The 20,547-nt window shown below is 43.1% G+C and overlaps 1 protein-coding gene across 1 annotated transcript in view; it reads right to left on the bottom strand.

Moving 5' to 3' along the window:
* The window catches only part of LOC115467602 (highly reducing polyketide synthase SAT13-like), a 106,970-nt gene that overhangs the window by 38,345 nt on the left and 48,078 nt on the right, over nucleotides 1-20,547 (bottom strand). The window contains exons 4-5 of the mRNA XM_030199277.1: nucleotides 13,270-13,430; nucleotides 5,531-5,734 (exon numbers count right to left, since the gene is read on the bottom strand). Of these exons, the coding sequence (XP_030055137.1) occupies nucleotides 5,531-5,734; nucleotides 13,270-13,430 (365 nt within the window). The remainder of the gene's footprint in view (nucleotides 1-5,530; nucleotides 5,735-13,269; nucleotides 13,431-20,547) is intronic.

The raw sequence follows: 20,547 nt of genomic DNA on the forward strand, positions 1-20,547 counted from the left end.
ATTAAAAAACAAATAACATCACAAATAACTGAAGTATGATTTGAACCTGTTTCCTTTATTTATAGAGGTCTATTAAGAAGTCAATTTAAAAAAGATTTTAACACCCTGAAAGTCCAAAACTCCTGAAGCTGTCATAAAGCCCAGTATCCCACTATCCCACTGTTATATTCCTAATGATATTCGAATGTCTCGCACAACTCTGTACAATGTAATCCATAACCAAGTTGTAACAAATGTAATTCTATTATTCATATCTTATTGTAAGCCACACTGAGCCCGCAAAAAGGTGGGAAAATGTGGGATACAAATGCAATAAATAATAATAATAATAGTTTCACATTCAGGGAAGGAGGGAGGGGGGTAGCAATCACTGGGGAATTATGGAGGTGACTTGCTTTAATCCCTTCAGTGGACAGCTGCTCAATCAGAGCACCTTTCTGTAATATAGACATTGCAAGTACAAGGTTTAAATAACAATATGCATCTTTTTGGATATAGACATCCCATCCTCTTCTGAAATCGGAACTTGATGTCCATATTTTGGCCCCTCCATAGTCCCACCCAAAATACACCTAGACCACACACCCTTCCATATGGACATACTGTAGTTTTAGATAGTAACATGGTAAATGACAACAGATAAAAAGACCTGAAGATCCATCTAGTCTGCCCAACAGTCACACTCATTATCAAGTCATAATTAAACCAACAATATATCTCTCTATATAAAACACACCTCCAACATTCTAATGAAGAATGTCAGGAAGTATTTTTTCACGGAGAGGGTGGTGGATGCTTGGAATGCCCTCCCGCGGGAGGTGGTGGAGATGAAAACGGTAAAAGAATTCAAACATGCGTGGGATAAACATAAAGGAATCCTGTGCAGAAGGAAGGGATCCTCAAGAGCTTAGCCTAGAATGGGTGGCAGAGCTGGTGGTTGGGCGGCAGGGATAGTGCTGGGCAGACTTATATGGTCTGTGCCAGAGCCAGTGGTGGGAGGCAGGGATAGTGCTGGGCAGATTTATACGGTCTGAGCCAGAGCTGGTGGTGGGAGGCGGGACTGGTAGTTGGGAGGCGAGGATAGTGCTGAGCAAACTTATACAGTCTGTGCCAGAGCTGGTGGTGGGAGGCGGGGTTGGTGGTTGGGAGGTGGGGATAGGGCTGGCCAGACTTACACGGTCTGTGCCCTGAAGAGGACAGTACAAATAAAAAAGTAGCACATATGAATTTATCTTCTTGGGCAGACTGGATGGACCGTGCAGGTCTTTTTCTGCCGTCATCTACTATGTTACCATGTATGTTTCCCAACGTTCTAAAAGTGAGGCGGCAGAGATCGCTTTTCGCCCATGAGTGTCTGCCCCGCCCACGAGTCAAAAGTGATGACGTGGAGGGCGGAGCAATGACACTCACCGAACGTCTCCAGCACAGACGCAACACAAAAAAACCACGAGCCATATAGGCAGGGGGGGGAGTAGGGAAACACGCGCAGAGTGTTTCCCTACTCCTCCCTCTGCCTCCGAAACATGTCAGTGCCCCCCCCTCGGTGCATCCACCAAGCCCCTCCCCACCAAGCACATAGCGCACCCTCGATCGCCACTGCCCAGCAAAGCATAAGGACAGGCAGCACGGACCCAAAACACGCCACGACAGCCTGGATGGGGACGCCGACATCACAACAATACCCCCCCCCCCCCCCCGTCACCTACGGGCCGAAAAAGTCCGGTTTGCAACTGCTAACACCCTCCACCCCCCCCCAAGGTCGACGCAAACACTGCTGAACCCTCCACCACAGGTCGCCGCCGCTCCCCCCCTCCATCCAACGTCAGCTGCGGCCGCTACACACACACACAAAAAAAATGCAAAATAAAACAGCTGTCGTCGCGGGACCTGCCCGCACCCTAACCTCTCCTGTCACGTCCCTCGCCTTGCTGTGCGCATGTGCTGGAGGACTTCTGCACCCGTTTCTCCTCCCTCCGATTTCTCCGGTGGCCTTCACAGCTGAATGTGCAAGTCACGAGGGCAGGAGCTGTCGCTTCGCTTCTGGCTGAGTAAGTCCGCTCCTGCTCTGCACCCTCCCCTCCGCTCCTTTCAAGCAGCTGGGACTCAACAGCAAGCACAAAACTCCTTTTCCTTTGGTTTTGTTTACACTTGCACAGCTGAGTGCCCCTCTTCCTTTTTACAAACATTTTGGCAGATTTTCTCTTTTTTCCTCTTCCCTTTTTCTACAAACATGACAAGGGGGTTGGAAGAGGAGGTCCTGCAAAGCTGTCTCCACAGTTGCCACAGTCTAAGCAACAGTTCAGGCACAAGGAGGAGGAGGATGAGGGCTGGAAGAGGTCCAGAGACCACAGATGGAGGCGGGGGAGGGGGTCCTCACAGCACAGACGAAGGGGGGAGGGGGGATCCACAGCCCTGACAGGAGGGCAGCAGGGAGACCTAAGAGGAGGGAGACTGACCAGACAGGGAGATGAGGGGTCCTGCGACAACACAGTGGCACAGGCAGACGGAGGGGGTCCTTCGAACACAGAGAGGGAGGGGGGATGTATCACTGTCAAACACACTATCTCACACACACACACACACACACTCTCTCTCTCTCTCACAATCAGTGTCTCTCTCACTCTCAAACACTGTCTACAACACACGCTATGTCTCACACTGGATCACATTCACTACGTGTCACACAGTCACTCTCAAACACTCTCTCACTCTCATACACTCTCGCTGTGGCTCACATACTCACTCAAACACACTGTCAATCTCACACACACACACTCTCTAACAGACACACTTGCAGCCACACACATTCAATCTGTCTCTCTCACACAGTCACTCTCACACACACTCTCTCAAACATATACACTCCGAGGAAAACCTTGCTAGCGCCCGTTTCATTTCTGTCAGAAACGGGCCTTTTTCTACTAGTGTGATATAAAATACTTGATCATTGCCTCTCTTTGACATTTATGGGACATAGACCGTAGACGTCCGCCCCACCCTGTCCTTAGGTTCCAACTACTGTAAGTTGTCGTTGAAGCCCACTCCAGCCCATCCAAATCCATCTTGTCGTCTGCACGGCCCTGTCCTCACATTCCAAATTACTGGAGTTTCCACTGAAGCCCCCTCCAGCCCATCCTAAACCAGATTGCCATATATGGGACCAAGACCATACAAGCTTGCCCACCACCAGCCTTAGTTCTTCCCAGATGGAGTCGTCATCTAAGCGTTACTCGACATGCAAACACAGATGCAATCATTCAAGTTTTGTTTTTTTATACCATTCATTTTCTAATTAGAGATCCTCTGTGTTCATCCCACACCTATGAATTCAGTCACCATTTTTTTCTCCACCGTTTCAGGCATCAACCACCCTCTCTATGAAAAAGAATTTCCTGACATTACTCTTAAGTCTACCACCCCGCAAACCCAATTCAAGTCCTCTAGTTTTACCATTTTCCCTTCTCTAGAAAATATTAATGCCTTTCAAGATGTCTATATCCTGGCTTTATAAAATTGATATTTGGATGTCCATGCAATATGAATGTCTAAATGCTAGTTTTCAGACATCCTAAACATGAATAGAGCTTCTAAAATAAGGACTATATTGTGCACCTTATGTTTTACACATTTGCTGCTGGATTCTATGTAAATCATCTTAAAGGCAGGCGCGTCGGAAAAATGCATGAAGTGTTATTCTATAAACCAGGGGCCTAGATACTATGGGGCCACAGGGGCCTGGCCCCTGTAGATTTGGCCTTGTATTCTCCTGCCGACGACCCTCTCAACCCCCCTCCCGCCGTCAACCTGCTATCAACCTGCCATCGCCGTCTGCTACCTTTGCTGACGGGGGACCCCAACACCTGCCAGCCGAGCTCCTCTTCTTCCTTCGTTCTGTTTCAGTCTGATGTCCTGCACGTACGACGTGCAGGATATCAGACTCACAGAAACAGAACAAAGCCCCCTCACCTCGGACTCTGGACCCCCCTCCCGCCGAACTCTGGCTACACCCCTGTTATAAACCGTGTCTACAGTAAGACTTAGTTTATAGAATAGCGTATGGGCCAGGGGAAGGCGCGGCCATTTACACTACTGAAGACCTGGTGTAAATACTCATGCCTAAATGTATGTGTGTTCCTCCGAATTCTATAACAGCATACGTAAATGTGATGGACACTCCTGACACGCCTAAATTCATCCCATAGCAGAACCCCCTTTTCAGCTATGTGTGTTGGAATTTACATGCACCTCTTTTTTAGAATATGCCTAAAAAGAAGCGCATGTAAATTCCAATTATTAGTGATAATTGGTTATTTGCCAATTATCACGACTAATTAGCTCATTACTCAATTGAGCAGCGCATGTAAATTGTCCATGCGCACAATTTATCAAGTGCTACTCCCTGCACCTTGTATAGAATCCAGCCCTTGGCCCATAATATTACTTGGCATGATACAAGTAATTAATGCTTTTTCAGATGTGGTAATTGCTCAATTTGTAATGTAATCCTATCTACAAAATTCTTGTGTTTGGAGCAAAGGTTTGTGTTTGATTTTAACACATGAGGGGGAAGTTATCAACCTGGGCTACTGTTAAAATGTATTTATGTAATACATAGTGCTTTCAGGCATTTTCTCTGTTCCTAGTGGGCTTACAATCTAAGTTTTGTACCTGGGACACTGGAGGGTTAAAAAACTTGCCCGGGGTCACAAGGAGCCACAGTGGGAAACAAGCCCTCAGGTTCTCAACTCACTGCCCTAATCATTAGGCTACTCCTCTACTCCATGCCTCCATTAATAGTATGAGTTAGTGGTAAAATAACATGTCTTAATGGTAGCCCATGTTGATAACTATACCTCTTAGCCTCCAATGGTCTTAATCAAGAAAATTATTTGTCAGTTTACCAATAATTGATTGTATGTGGTTCCTTTGGGTGGCTAATCCTTTCAGCATTTTTTTCTTTCTCCCCTCCTCCTTTTTGTACCCCCACCCTACACCCTTTTGGTGGCTACAATCAAAGTGGTTTATTTATTATATACAGGTAGGTATTTTGTACCTGAGGCAAAGGAGGAGTAAGTGACGTGCCCAATCACAGGTAGCTGTGGTGGGAATTGCACCTGATTCTGATCATATTCTGTAATGGAATCTTGGCACCCAAATGCCATTATTGAATTAGTGCTCAGCATGTTATTACCCCCTTATAATTTAAGCTCCTTGGGGCAGGAACATAGTGTAGCTGAATACTTTACAGTGCTGCCTATGTCCACTAATGCTATAAAAATTACACCTATTATTATTAAACCAATGGCATAAAAAATACAGCTTGGACATTTTCTTCCATGAATGTGGGTAAAATCCCATGTCAAAAAGGGGTGGGCTGTGGGTGGGGTTGCCGAGGGCACTATAAGAGTCACAAGTACCCATGCTGCTTGCACTGCCCCCCCCCCCTGATTTTCATCTTGGGTAGTTTGAAAATTAACCTAATAATGATGTTAGTTTCTTTGGTTACTAAAATTAAGCATTAGCACAGTACCTTGTTTAATTGCATGACACGCATAATGTAAAGCAACAAGAGATGAAGAGCATGCTGTGTCAATGATAAGTGATGGTCCAGTCAGATTAAAGCAATAGGAAATCCTGTTTGCTGCAATGCTCATTGCTGTTCCAGTGCCGTTATAATGGCTAATACTGAGTGGATACCTGTTATGAATCATTTCATAGTCTCGATTCATGAGTCCTAAAAAAAACATAACAGCATATGTATTAGTTTACACTTGTGCAGTGCCAAAGAATGATATTTTCAGAAGACATCAGTTCAAATTGTAAAGACACACAAAATATGAAATGATGCTTCACATGTTGCTGTGCAGTTATGGCAGAAAGTTAAACATTTCACTCAAATTCAAATACTCGGGTAATTTTCTTAACTTCCAACATTTACACATCTTAGAAAGCCATTTTCTGCAAGTGTATACCCCACTTGAAGCAGAGATTTAAAGGAAATTTGGTGGGAGCATTGCTTGGGTATACCTCCAAATCAGACATGAAGGGCTCAATATTGAACTGGCAGCAGGTCAGCCTTGTTTTTTTTTAATGCCAGCTGCTACAGGCATGAATATCTTTATATTCAATGGTAGTATCCAGATAGTATCTGTCACTGAATATCTGGTTATTGCAGTGAGTGGCCATCGCTATCCAGGTAGCGGCAATATTGGCCACTATCTGGACAGTTTATCTGAATGTATTTAGGACAGCCTTTTTGCTTCCCTAAGTTATCCAGATAGTTATCTGGGTCAGGGTGCTGAAAATTGCTGCTACCCAGATAACTGGTCTACTCCCCCAGACTGCCCCAGCTCTATTTGGATAGTGCCATGGTGATCTATACAGATATTCAGCGGTATCATCTGGATACTGTCACAGAGATCTGTAAAGATATTCAGCAACATTATCTCTGGTTCGTGCCGGGGAGGCGTATAAAGATATTCAGCAACATTATCTGGATCGTGCCACTGAATAATTTGCTCTATGCTATTTATCTGGGTATCAGGTTTCTAGTGGGTGGCAAGATAATTTCCCGATACTCTTGATCCATTGGGTGCTCAAGTTCAAAATAGTACCTCTAATAATAATTATGTGGTTGCATGGGGAGGTCTGGGGGGTGAAGAGGAAAGTTTTGGTGATGTTGGAGGTATTCAGAGGGACAGGGAGGTGAGGGTAAGGGTTCTTATTCCACCACTGGCTCCTTCTAGAGATAGCTGACCAAACAAGGCCCGCTGTCTGGTTTGCTACAGCCAGGAACCCATTATGTTCCTGGCTGCAGCAATCCTCACTGAAATGTTCAGGACACTTTTTTTCTGCAAGGGTTTTTTTTTAATTGCAGCTCCTTCTGGATGTGCTGGCAGTGACAGAAGCATGTGGAACATCATGAGAATTTCAGCAGCATTTTGTGTGTCTGACTACCCCATGCTGTGCACAGTTCCTTCAATGGTAGTGTTACTTTTCTAGCCTATGCAGCCTGATAGCCAATAGGAAGAGGCTGCATGCATTTTATTGCAGAACTTTTCTCCAGGCTTCTACTATTCAGCACATAAATACTACTACTACTACTATTTAGCATTTCTATAGCGCTACAAGGCATACGCAGCACTGCACAAACATAGAAGAAAGACAGTCCCTGCTCAAAGAGCTTACAATCTAATAGACAAAAAATAAAGTAAGCAAATCAAATCAATTAATGTGTACAGGAAGGAGGAGAGGAGGGTAGGTGGAGGCGAGTGGTTACAAGTGGTTACGAGTCAAAAGCAATGTTAAAGAGGTGGGCTTTCAGCCTAGATTTAAAGGTGGCCAAGGATGGGGCAAGACGTAGGGGCTCAGGAAGTTTATTCCAGGCGTAGGGTGCAGCGAGACAGAAGGCGCGAAGTCTGGAGTTGGCAGTAGTGGAGAAGGGAACAGATAAGAAGGATTTATCCATGGAGCGGAATGCATGGGATGGGGTGTAAGGAAGGACGAGTGTGGAGAGATACTGGGGAGCAGCAGAGTGAGTACATTTATAGGTTAGTAGAAGAAGTCTGAACAGGATGCGAAAACGGATAGGGAGCCAGTGAATCGACTTGAGGAGAGGGGGTAGTATGAGTAAAGCGACCCTGGTGGAAGATGAGATGGGCAGCAGAGTTTTGAACCGATTGGAGAGGGGAGAGGTGACTAAGTGGGAGGCCAGCAAGAAGCAGATTGTAGTAGTCTAAACGAGAGGTGACAAGGTTGTGGATGAGGGTTTTGGTAGAGTGCTCGGAAAGAAAGGGGCGGATTTTACGGATGTTGTAAAGAAAGAAACGACAGGTCTTGGCGATCTGCTGGATATGAGCAGAGAAGGAGAGAGAAGAGTCAAAGATGACCCCAAGGTTTCGAGCTGAGGAGCCAGGGAGAATGAGAGAGCCATCAACAGAAATAGAAAACGGGGAGAGTGGGGAGGTGGGTTTGGGGGGAAAAATGAGAAGCTCAGTTTTGGTCATGTCTAATTTCAGGTGTTTAATTTCAGGTAGCTTGGATCCAGTTCTTCTGTGGCTTTTCTGTGAACTTGCTGTTTCCTGCACCTGTCAATAAATCACATGTTCTGGCAGTAGAAGTTTCCAGCAGGGTAGAGAACTAAGGGGAGTAGTGTAGAAGCCTCTGGAAGCTGGTGGAACAGTAGGAAGGTTTATAAAAATATAGAGAAGGACTTGGTGGCAGCAGTAACCTCCCCCTTAGATGATATAAGCCTTCTGCTTGCCTGGCAAATTTGTCTGGGTTCTATCTCCCATCCTTTGACCCATGCCAAGGTGGAGATTCCTTCTGTTCCAGCCTGATGCAGTAATCTGAATGCAGAATCAGCCTGCTATATTCCCACGAGTTGGCACTAAAAGGCACTTGCTAAAGGAGCAAGGACCAAAGGACAAGTAACAGACTAGAGAATGACATAGGAACAGGGAACTGTGGTAACCGTGGGGACGGGGCGGGGACAGGGACAGATCCCATGGGGACAGGGCAGGAATGGGGACAAGGACAATCTTTGTCCCAGTGTCATTTTCTACTTTGAAGCCTGTTAACGAACTGGACTGTTATTTATGTTTGAGTGATGCAGACAACGATATTTAGATTTTTTGGAAAAACAAGCAACATGCTGGCCACAACTAGCAAAATTTGCATGGGGGATCCTGTACATTCCTGCTACCAGCACATCTTCTAAGAAGACATCTTCTATTGAAGGAAGGACTGTGGAGTAAGACATGAAAGCTAGACTGAATCCTGAGATTGCTGACGATTTATTCGTCCACAGATTAAAAAATCAAAACAGTGCTTCACTGGGGATATTTCTCCCCTGCTAGGGCATACAGAACGGGTTGTATTTTATACCCCTGGACATTTTAACAGGGTGGATTAGGATTCCTTGGGGTAGTAGAAGTCAGCTATTGTTGGAGTTGGAAGGGTAGAGGGTAGTGGTGGGGGGATTATTATAGTTGCTTGTTGTTATTATGGTTTCCCATTTGTGATTTATAAACAGCAGTTACACAGCATGTTCATAGGCGCCCCATATAAGAGGCTTGGGGAGGCTAAGCCTCCCCAGCCCAATCGTGGACTTCCGTTGGCTGCTGCTGCTGCCCTCACAAATGCAGCACTTTTGCCAGGCAGCTCTCCCTCCTTCCTTCCCGCTCTCAGCTCCCCGACCGGCACAGCCCTCCCCCCGCGTTTTAACCTTTAACTTTCCGTTGCAGTGACGCCGATGTCAATGAAGAAAAAGGCACTACAGGCTCGTCTCCGGCTCCAGCTTCTCCCTTCTCTCTTCACACAGTGGCCCGCCCTCACGGAAACAGGAAATGCATCTTCGTGAGGGTGGGGCACTGTGTGAAGAGAGAAGGGAGAAGCTGGAGCCGGAGACGAGCCTGTAGTGCCTTTTTCTTCATTGACGTCAGCGTCGTTGCAACCGTCAAAAGAGGATTCTACCTGCCTTGTGAGTGATGGGCAAGTACAGTCTCCATTATATCACCTTTCAAGCTGGATCTAACTTAGAAGTAGGGACTCCAGAATTTTCCTCTCTCTCTAGACACAGGGTACACATCTGAGACTCATGGTCTCTAGCTTTATCCTTGCTTCCCCACCACTAATGATGTTCTTTGTTTGCTGAATACATATATCTCTACTACCTCCAATAGGTGACAGCTTAATGTATCCACCACTGTCTCCATGCATTGCCACATAGTACTTTTTCCTCATATCACATTCTTAGCAACTGTGCCACTGTTCTTCTTTCTCCTTTTCCTCATCATCCCTGATTTGTTATGATATGCTTTGGATTTTGATTTCTATTAATGGTGGGCCAAAAAGTCAAATTCCATATTGTTGATGGTCTGCATTTTCCGCATGGTGGTATATTGCTACTACTACTTATCATTTCTAAAGCGCTACCAGACGTACGCAGCACTGGTGTATTAGGGTCTGCCCAGTGTAATATTTATGGTACAGTAATGTTCTGAGTGTGTTTTTGCACAAAGTTGTGCATAGTGTTTTGCAGTTGAGCAATTGTGGTTAGTATATGCTTTGAGCAACCACTTTATTCTTTGACATATGATACATATCTAATCACTAATAAAAGGTATTAATTGTGATTATTTTATTTTTACTTTTTTTTCTGTGTTGTCAGACAATTATGGAGGTGCATTTGCAGTCTCCGGTGTTTACAAATACAGAGTGATGTTGAGATGAGATAAAGTTCATATGGGACAGCCACATAAGGTCGTTGAACAGTGGGAGAGTTGTGTTTTGTGCATTTTGAATTCTAGTGTTATTGTGTTGCAGAGATCAGGTATTTATTGGGTTGGTTGGGTATGCCTTTTTAAAAAGATAAGTTTTTAGTGTTCTCCGGAAGTGTAGGTGGTTGTACAAGGTTTTCATGGCTTTTGGTAATTTACTTATTTATTTATTGCATTTGTATCCCACATATTCCCACATATTTGCAGGCTCTAAGTGGCTTACATTGCTCCGTCATGGTATCACCATGACTGAATAAACATATACAATTAGTAATTACATAAGAAACATGGGAAATATAGTGTATAAAAGTAGCATGTATAGAGAAAACATTAATCGAATAACAGATGAAATGGTACAGTGCTAATTGTGGTAATGCATTCCACAATTGGGTGTTTATGTAGGAAAAGTTGGATGCGTAGGTTGATTTGTATTTGAGTCCTTTGCAGCTTGGGTAGTGCAGGTTTAGGTATGTTCATGATGATTCGGATGTGTTTCTCGTAGGTAGGTCAATCAAGTCTGTCATGTATCCCGGGGCTTCACCGTAGATAATCTTGTGAACCATTGCGTAGATCTTGAAAGCAATGCATTCTTTAATTAGGAGCCAATGTAGTTTTTCGCGGAGGGGTTTTGCGCTATCGTATCGGGTTTTTCCGAAGATAAGTCTGGCTGCCGTGTTCTGAGCGGTCTGGAGTCTCTTTAAGGTTTGTTCTTTACATCCCGCATAGATTCCATTGCAGTAGTCTAAATGGCTTAATACCACTGATTGAAGTTTCTCCTCCTTTTTGTTTCCAGTAGTATATTATGCCATACGTTGTACTGTTATTTGAATATTTTTACTACTGTAATTGTCTATTGCATATGTTTGACTTATTCTTACTATACACCGCCTTGAGTGAATTCTGTCAAAAGGCGGTAAATAAATCCTAATAAATAAATATGCCACTGTAATATTATATATCTAGTTCTCCTTAAAATGTTGGTCACTCAGCTTTAGTTGGTTCAAAATAGTGCCATCAAAACAGTTGCTGGTTCTAGCAGTGCTAGGAGATGGGAAAGAGCCTTACTTATGTTGATGCCTTTCTACTGGCAACCTATTCTCATTTTTTTTTTAAATCACTGTATCACAAAGGCCCCAAATACTTGGTATCTTATATACAAAGATATGTTCCATTGGGAATTTTGCAATTTCACCAAGATCTCCATTTGACATTGCTTCTTGCTGACTATTTTAGGCTTATGTCCTATTGGAATAGTACAATATGTGGATGAACACCACTAGTCTAAAATTCTCTTCCGCCATATATTAGACTTGAATTATTTGTCCTTTAGGAAAAAATTAGCTTTCTAGTGGTTCTTCTGAACATTAATATCTATGATTTGTTCTGCTTATTTTTGTGTTGTGTAATGTGTATAGATTGTTTTCTTTGATGTTATACAGTAATATGTTTTAATTAGTATTTTCATCATATATTAATGGTTTTGGTTATTTTTATATTGTTAATTAATTAAAGCTAGCCTATACATGATAAAATAAATTACATTTATAAATGATTTGGAAATGGTAGCAATGACTCAAGTGATCAAGGGGGTCTTTTACTAAAGGTTAGCGCAAATTGTCTGCCACAGGACCATTTTATTCCTTTGGGCCCTGCTGCAGATAACTTAATCTTTAGTAATAGACCCTCCAAATTTGCTAATGATTACATATTAAATCACAAGCAAGTTGTGAGGAGTTGCAGGAGGACTTTGTGATACTGGGGATCTTGGGATCTAAGTGGCACATCAGGACTTCCATATTGGAGTTACTGTAGACCAGTGGTTCCCAAACCTGGTCCTGAAGGCATCCCTGGCCAGTCAGGTTTTCAGGATATCCACAATGAATGATTATGATAGACATTTGCATGCAGTGGAGGCTGTGGGTGCAAATATCTCTCATGGTGGATATCTTGAAATCCTGCCTTCAGGACCAGGTTTGGGAATTGTTGCTATAGATAATACATTGAAATCTTCAGTTCAGTGTGCAGCAGGAATCACAAAAGCAAGCAGAATGTTAAGAATTAGGTAAGGAATGGAAAATTATTTATTTACTTAATACAACAGAGAATGCCATACTGCCTCTGTATCAATTCATGTTGTGATCACACCTTTTTGTGTGCTGTACTGGTCAACCCATCTCGAAAAAGATATAGTGGAACTAGAAAACTACAGAAAAATAAAAAATTAATCTCAATAAATAAATAATAAGACATCAAAAAGGGGATGGAAATGCTTTCTACGAAAGTAGGCTAAAAAGTTAGGGTTATTCAGCTTATTGAAGAAATGATTGGGAGGTGATATAACACAGGTCTACAAAATCAAAAATTGGTAGAAAATGTAGGGGTCCTTTAACTAAGTGGCGGTAAAAGGGGCCCTGCAGTGGTATTGCTGCATGCCGAAGTTCCCTTTTACCTCAGCAGGTAAAAGGCTTTTTTTCTTTTAAAAAAGGAAATGGGCATGCGGTAAATTAAACACTTGCAGTGTGGCCATTTCCTTGTGAATCCCTTACTGCTTCTTATTTAGGAGGCAGTAAAGGTTCACACAGCGCTGCCCAATTACTGCCAGGTAAGTCCCCGGTGCTTTAAAAAAAAATTGAGCGACGGAAATGGCACACGGCACACTCCGGCACTAGTGTCAGGCTACTATGGTAGCCCAGTAGTAGAGACGATTTGACGCACACTATTGCTGCAGTAGGATATGTCAAGGCAGCTAGTATAGCTGCGTTTAGACAAGTTCCTGGAGGAAAAGTTCATATAAACTAGTATTAACTAGATAAATTTGGGAAAGCCACTGCTTATGCCAGAAATAAGCAACAAAGAATGGATCTATTGTTTGGAATCCTGTTGTGAACCTGTGGCTTAGATTGGCCACTAATAGAGAAAGGATACTGGACTCCGGGAACCTCTGGTCAGCATGGCGTATCTTATATATTTAAGTCAATAGACAGCTTACCAATGAAAACTCCAGTTTTGCTCCCACTAATGTTTTCCAAGGGAATTCCTGCATTTTCCAAAGCTCTGTATGTACACTCCAGTAGTAATTTTTGTTGGGGATCCATTGAATCAGCTTCCACATCATTAATGCCAAACAGTCTATTATCAAATTTATTAAATCTGAAAAGTGAAAAAAAAAAAACTTGATTCAGTATACAATGACAATAGGAAAGCACTCAAACATTTTGGGGGTAATTTTATGAAGGGCTTTCATTGCATAAATCCAGTTTTATATGTAGAAAATGCCTTTTATAAAATTGCTTATCTGTTTGCATGTGCTGCAAGATAACTTGTATGCCCCATGTGTTTTCCTGGGGGCACAGTTTGGATGGAGCAGAGAAGAAGTGATGAGTCGGAGAAACTGAATGAAATCTCTATAACCCTGGAGGATGTAATGGCTCTAATGGCTCAATTTGACAAATTAAAGAGTAGCAAATCTCCTGGTCGGATGGTATAAATCCCAGAGTATTGAAAGAATTGAAAAATGAACATGTAGAACTATTGTTAGTAATATGTAATTTAACTTTAAAATCGAGTGTAGTATCAGAAGATTGGAGGGGGCCAATGTAATGCTGATTTTTTTTTTAAAGGTTCTAGAGGAGATCAGGTAAATTATAGACCAGTGGGACTGACATCAGTGCCAGGCAAAGTGGTAGAGACTATTATAAAGAACAAAATTACAGAACATATTCAAAACCATGGATTAATAAGACAAGCCCAACACGGATCTAGTGAAGGGAAATCTTGCCTCACCAATCTATTAAATTTCTTTGAAAGGGTGAACAAACATGTAGATAAAGGAGAGCCGGTCGATACTGTGTATCTGGATTTTCAAAAGGTGTTTGACAAAGTACCTCATAAAAGACTCCAGAGGAAACTGGAGAGTGATGGGATAGGAGGAAGTGTTTTATTATGGATTAAAAACAGGTTAAAAGAAAACTGAGAGTAGGATTAAATGGTCTGTATTCTCAATGGAGAAAGGTATATAGTAGGGTTCCCCAGGAGTCTGTGCTGGGACCACTGCCTTTTAACATATTTATAAATGATCTAGAGATGGGAGTACCTAGTGAGGTAATTAAATTTGCTGATGACACAAAGTTATTCAAAGTTGTTAAATTGCAAGGGGATTGTGAAAAATTACAAGAGGTCCTGGGCATCCAAATGGCAGATGAAGTTTAATGTGAGCAAGTGCAAAGTGATGCATGTGGGAAAGAGGAACCCGAACTATGGCTACGGAATGCAAGGTTCCACGTTAGGAGTCACCGACCAGGAAAGGAATCTAGTCGTCATCATTGATGATACGTTGAAACCCTCTGCTCATTCTGTGTGGCGGCGGCTAAGAAAGCAAATAGAATGTTAGATATTATTAGGAAAGGAATGGAAAACAAAAATGACGACATTGTAATGCTTTTGTATTGCTCCATGGTGCGACTGAACCTCGAATACTATGTGCAATTCTGGTCACCGAATCTCAAAAAAGATATAATGGAATTAGAAAAGGTATAGAGAAGGGCGACAAAAATGATAAAGGCAATGGGACGACTTCCCTATGAGGAAAGGCTAAAGTGACTAGGGCTCTTCAGCTTGGAGAAAAGACGGCTGAGGAGAGATATGATAGTGGTCTATAAAATAATGAGTGGAGTGGAATGGGTAGATGTGAATCAATGTTTACTCTTTCCAAAAATACTAGGACTAGGGGACATGCAATGAAGCTACAAAGTAGTAAATTTAAAATGAATTGGAGAAAATTTTTCTTCACTCAAGTTGTAATTAAACTCTGGAATTCGTTGCGACAGAATGTAGTAAAAGCAGTTAGCTTAGCGGGGTTTAAAAAAGGTTTGGATGGCTTCCTAAAGGAAAAGTCCATAGACCATTATTAAAATGGACTTGGGGAAAATCCACTGCTTATTTCTAGAATAAGCAGCATAAAATGTATTGTACTTTTTGGGATCTTGTCAGGTACTTGTAACCTGGATTGGCCACTGCTGGAAACAGGATGCTGGGCTTGATGGACCTTCGGTACAGTGGCGTACCAAGGGGGGCGGTGGGGGCGGTCCGCCCCGGGTGCACGCCGCTGGGGGGTGCCGCGGCACGCGCCTGCTCTGAATTCGCTGACTTCTTCGTGCGCTCGCTGCAGCTCCCTCTGCCCTGGAACTGGTTACTTCCTGTTCCGGGTCAGAGGGAGCTGCAGCGAACGCGCGAAGTCAGGGAACTCTGAGCAGGCACGCGCTGCGGCACCCCCCCAGAGGCGTGCACCCGGGGGGGGGGTCCGCGCTGCATCGGGGGGGCTGCACTCGGGGGGGCGGGGCGCCGCCCCGGGTGTCCGCCCCCCTAGGAACGTCACTGCTTCGGTATGTCCCAGTATGGCAATACTTATGTACTTATGTGTATGTATTATACACAAACAATCAGAAAAAAGAAAGCCACAATGGTCCACTGTGTTATCTCCAAGGAAGAAAAGACCTTGGACGTCGCAAACACATTTACCCAACACCCTTAACATAACGAGTAAGGGAATTTTCCCTATAGCAACAGTTTAATCGATGGTCCAGAAAACCTCCGATTTATAAAATTTCTTGTACACGCTTAACTCAAAAATCCTTCATGATAGTAAAATTCATGGTATATTGTGCAAAATTTGCAATCAAATCCATATCACAGGAAATATATAAATGTTGTGTTGGTATTTGTACACTATGGGTTTGGATCTGGGACATAGGTAGTACATAGGTGGGGCATGCAAGAAATCTTTGGGAGCTATCTGGACAAATCTTGAATTTCAAAGTTACTCAGACAAATATTTGGCCTCAAAGCTTTTTTGTTTCCCCAAATGCACAGAACAAGTGAAAGCAAATCAGGCCCTAAATTTGAATTAGAAATGATTTTGTATGAATAGGTTCTTTTTCAAACATGAAAGTGCATTTACATAAGAACGTAAAAGTAACCCTACTGGGTCAGACCAATAGTCCATCTAGCCCATTATTCTGTTTTCCAAACAGTGGCCAAGCCAGGTCACACTTACCTGGCAGAAACCCAAATCGTGGCAACACTCCATACTACAAATCTCAGGGCAAGCAATTGCTTCCCATGTCTGTCTCAATAGCAGACTATGGGCTTTTCCTACAGGAATTTCTCCAAACCTTTTTTAAACCCAGATATGCTAACCAATGTTAGCACATTGTCAGCAGGCCACCACCTTCAGGCCTTCCTGCAGGTATGAACTCAGCTGACCCTGGAAGGGCCCTTCCCTGGACACTGCACTCCCAGAAGCAGACTCCAAAAATATGCTTAAAACCGCTTTATTCCATCAGCAAGGCCAAGACATTTCCTCTTCCAGACACAGTCCTTGGTTACAGCACATATCACCCCTTGTTCCTTCCCCCTGCCGGCCAAAGTTTCTGGATACAGTTTAAATCATTCACTGCTTCCCCAGCATGGCCTGATTCCTGGACACAGTTTAAATCACGCACTGTTTTACCAGCATGGCAGTGTTCTGAACACAGTTCAAGTCACTCACTGTTTCCCCAGCATGGCACCACTTCTGGACACAGTTTAAATCACTCACTGCTTCCTAGCATGGCATGACTTCTGGACACAGTTTAAACCACTCACTGCTTCCCCAGCATGGCATGACTTCTGGACACAGTTTAAACCACTCACTGCTTCCCCGGCATGGCATGACTTCTGGACACAGTTTAAACCACTCACTGCTTCCCCAGCATGGCATGACTTCCGGACACAGTTCAAATCACTCACTGCTTCCTAGCATGGCATGACTTCTGGACACAGTTTAAACCACTCACTGCTTTCCCAGCATGGCATGACTTCCGGACACCGTTCAAATCACTACCTGTTTCTCCAGCTGGTTCTGACTTCTGGCCACAGCTGAAATCATTCACTGCTTTACAGCATGGCACCTCTCTCCCCCTTGAGTGGAACAGCTGCTTAACTTTTCCTCCCAGCTTTCCCCAGCCTTGAAGAAGGTTTGTTATGAAGCCTTTCAACTTCTTCCCTTGTACCTGAGCTAGAGCAGCAATCTCCATGGGCTCACCTCTCCAGTCATCTTGGGCTTGGATCTCCTCTCCAACCTCTTTCTCCACCTCCCATTCCATGGGCTCCTCTCCCTTTATGGTCCCCAGCTGGTCCTCTCCCTCCTGATTATTCCTCCTCTGCCAATCCCCCTCCTCTCCCTCGGGATCCTGGGGCTTGTAGTTCCCTTACTGCTCCCTTTGCTTGCCCTCAGGAGTTCTTGGGAACTGTAATCCTCCTCCCTTCTCCGGCTCTTGGGAAACTTATGCCTCCGTGGGGGCGTGGCTTCCCAGCCCCTAGGATCCTGGGACTTGTAATTGGAATCCCGGGTATGAAACCTACCCATCTTGCTCCTCTCCCGGATCCCTTCTTCCCTCAGGGGTTCCTCACAACATCCTCTGGCAAAGAGTTGCAGAGCTTAACTATTCATTGAGTGAAAAAATATTTCCTCCTATTTGTTTTAAAAGTATTTCCATGTAACTTCCTTGAGTGTCCCCTAGTCTTTGTACTTTTGGAACGAGTAAAAAAATGGATTTACTTCTACTTGTTCTACACCACTCAGGATTTTGTAGACCTCAATCATACCTCCCCTCATCCATCTCTTTTCCAAGCTGAAGAGCCCTAACCTCTTTAGCCTTTCCTCATATGAGAGGAATTCCATCCCCTTTATCATTTTGGTCGCTCTTCTTTGAACCTTTTCTAATTCCTCTATATCTTTTTCAAGATACGGCGACCAGAACTGAACACAATACTCAAGGTGCGGCTGCATCATGGAGCGATACAAAGGCATTATAGTATTTTTCGTCTTATTCACTATCCCTTTCCTAATAATTCTTAGCATTCTGTTTGCTTTTTTGGCTGCTGCACACTGAGCAGAAGATTTCAGCGTATTATCTACAATGACACCTAGATCTTTTCCTGAGTACTGACCCCCAAGGTGGACCCTAGCATCAGGTAACTATGATTCAGATTATTCTTTCTAATGTGCATCACCTTGCATTTGTCCACATTAAATTTCATCTGCCATTTGGATGCCCAGTCTTCCAATTTCCTACGGTCATCATGCAATATTTCACAGTCCACACATGTTTTAACAACCTTGAATAGTTTTGTATCATCTGCAAATTTGATCACCTCACTCGTCATTCCGATTTCCACATAATTTATAAATATGTTAAACAGTACTGGTCCAAGTACAGATCCCTGTGGCACTCCACAGTTCACCATCCTCCACTGAGAGAAATGACCATTTAACCCTACCCTCTGTTTTCTGTCCAATAACCAATTCCTAATCCACACCAGAACCTTACCTCCTATCCCATGACTCTTCAACTTTCTCAGGAGTTTCTCATGAGGAACTTTATCAAAAGCTTTCTGAAAATCTAGATGCACTACATCAACTGGCTCACCTTTATCCACATGTTTATTCACGCCTTCAAAGAAATGAAGCAAATTGGTCAGGCAAGACTTCCCTCGGCTAAACCCATGTCCCATTAAACTATGTTTGTTTAAGTGTTCTGCAATTTTATTCCTTATAATATTTTCTACTATTTGGGCTTGCACTGATGTCAGGCTTACTGGTCTATAATTTCCAGATCACCCCTAGAACCCTTTTTAAAAATCGGTGTCATATTGGCCACCCTCCAATCTTTAGGTACTATGGATGATTTTAATGACAGGTTATATATTACTGACAGCAGATCAGCAATTTCATGTTTGAGTTCCTTGAGTATCTTGGATGTATGCCATCTGGTCCAGGTGATTTGCCACTCTTTAAATATTTGTCAATTTGGATCAGTACATCTTCCAGGTTCACCAAGATTTCTTTCAGTTCCTCCGCATCATCACCCTTGAAAACCATTTCCGGTACAGGTAGATCTCTTACATCTTCTGTAAAGACAGAAGCAAAGAATTCATTCAGTTTCTCCACTATGACCTTGTCCTCCTTGAGCGCTCCTTTTGCTCCTTCATGATCTATCGGTCCCACGGATTCCCTCGCAGGCATTCTGCTTCTGATGTACTTGAAAAAGTTGTTACTGTGAGTTTTAACCTCTGTGGCAAGTTTCTCTTCATATTCTCTTTTAGCCTTCTTTATTAATGCTTTGCATCTGACTTTCCAGTGCTCATGTTGCTTCTTATTTTCTTCATTTGTGTCCTTTTTCCATTCTTTGAAGGACAATCTTTTGTCTGTAATGGCCTCTTTTACTTCACCTTTTAGCCATGCTGTTTCAAGTATTTCTCAGATATCAGGTATAGCAAATAAATCATGAGTTGTGCACCTACTAACCCATATTTATAAATGATCTAGAGATGGGAATAACTACTGAGGTAATTAAATTTCCTGATGACACAAATTATTCAAAGTTGTTAAATCGCAACAGCATTGTGAAAAATGTTCCAGGGATCTTCACTGGGACTGGTGCTTTTTAACATATTTATAAATGATCTAGAAATGGGAACGATGAGTAAGGTGAATACATTTGAAGATGACACAAAACTATTCAGAGTTGTTAAATCACATGTGGAATGTGAAAACTTACAGGAAGATCTTAGAAAATTGGAAGACTGGGCATCCAAACAGCAGAATAAATTTAATGTGGACAAGTGCAAACTGATACACATTGGGAAGAATAACCCAAATTATAGTTACATAATGCAAGGTTACACATTATGGGTCACAACTGATGAAAAGGATTTAGGTGTTATTTTGGGAAGTTGAAATCCCCACAGTGTGTGATGGCATCCAAAAAAAGTAAACAATGTTGGGAACGATAAGAAAAGGAATATATATTTTTAAAAAAAGAGTATTATAGTGCCTATTTCTCCGAGGACATGCAGGAAAACAATTTACACATATGGGTGTTGTCATCTGACAGACCCCAGCTCAGGAAAATCCCCAACTTTTCCAGAAGCTTTTAGGAGTCCCACCACATATGCACACACATCTTCCCACCCGCCATGACCATGCTGGACCAACTAGTCCCATCTTTTCTGGAGCTGAGAAAACATTTTCTTTGCCTCTTTGGTCGTGACTAGCACCTGTGACAATTTCTTTTATGACTTCACAGACTAGAAGTATATGTGTTTCCCTACCTGAACAATAGCTGATAAAGAGCATGTGAAGAAGGGGCTCAGGAACACATGCCCAGAACTATTTGGGTGTTAGATTTACTACAGTTCGTTTTCAACTACCAAACTCCCACCTGTT

This window comes from Microcaecilia unicolor, chromosome 1 (genome assembly GCF_901765095.1).
Source record: "Microcaecilia unicolor chromosome 1, aMicUni1.1, whole genome shotgun sequence".
Classification (NCBI taxonomy): domain Eukaryota; kingdom Metazoa; phylum Chordata; class Amphibia; order Gymnophiona; family Siphonopidae; genus Microcaecilia; species Microcaecilia unicolor.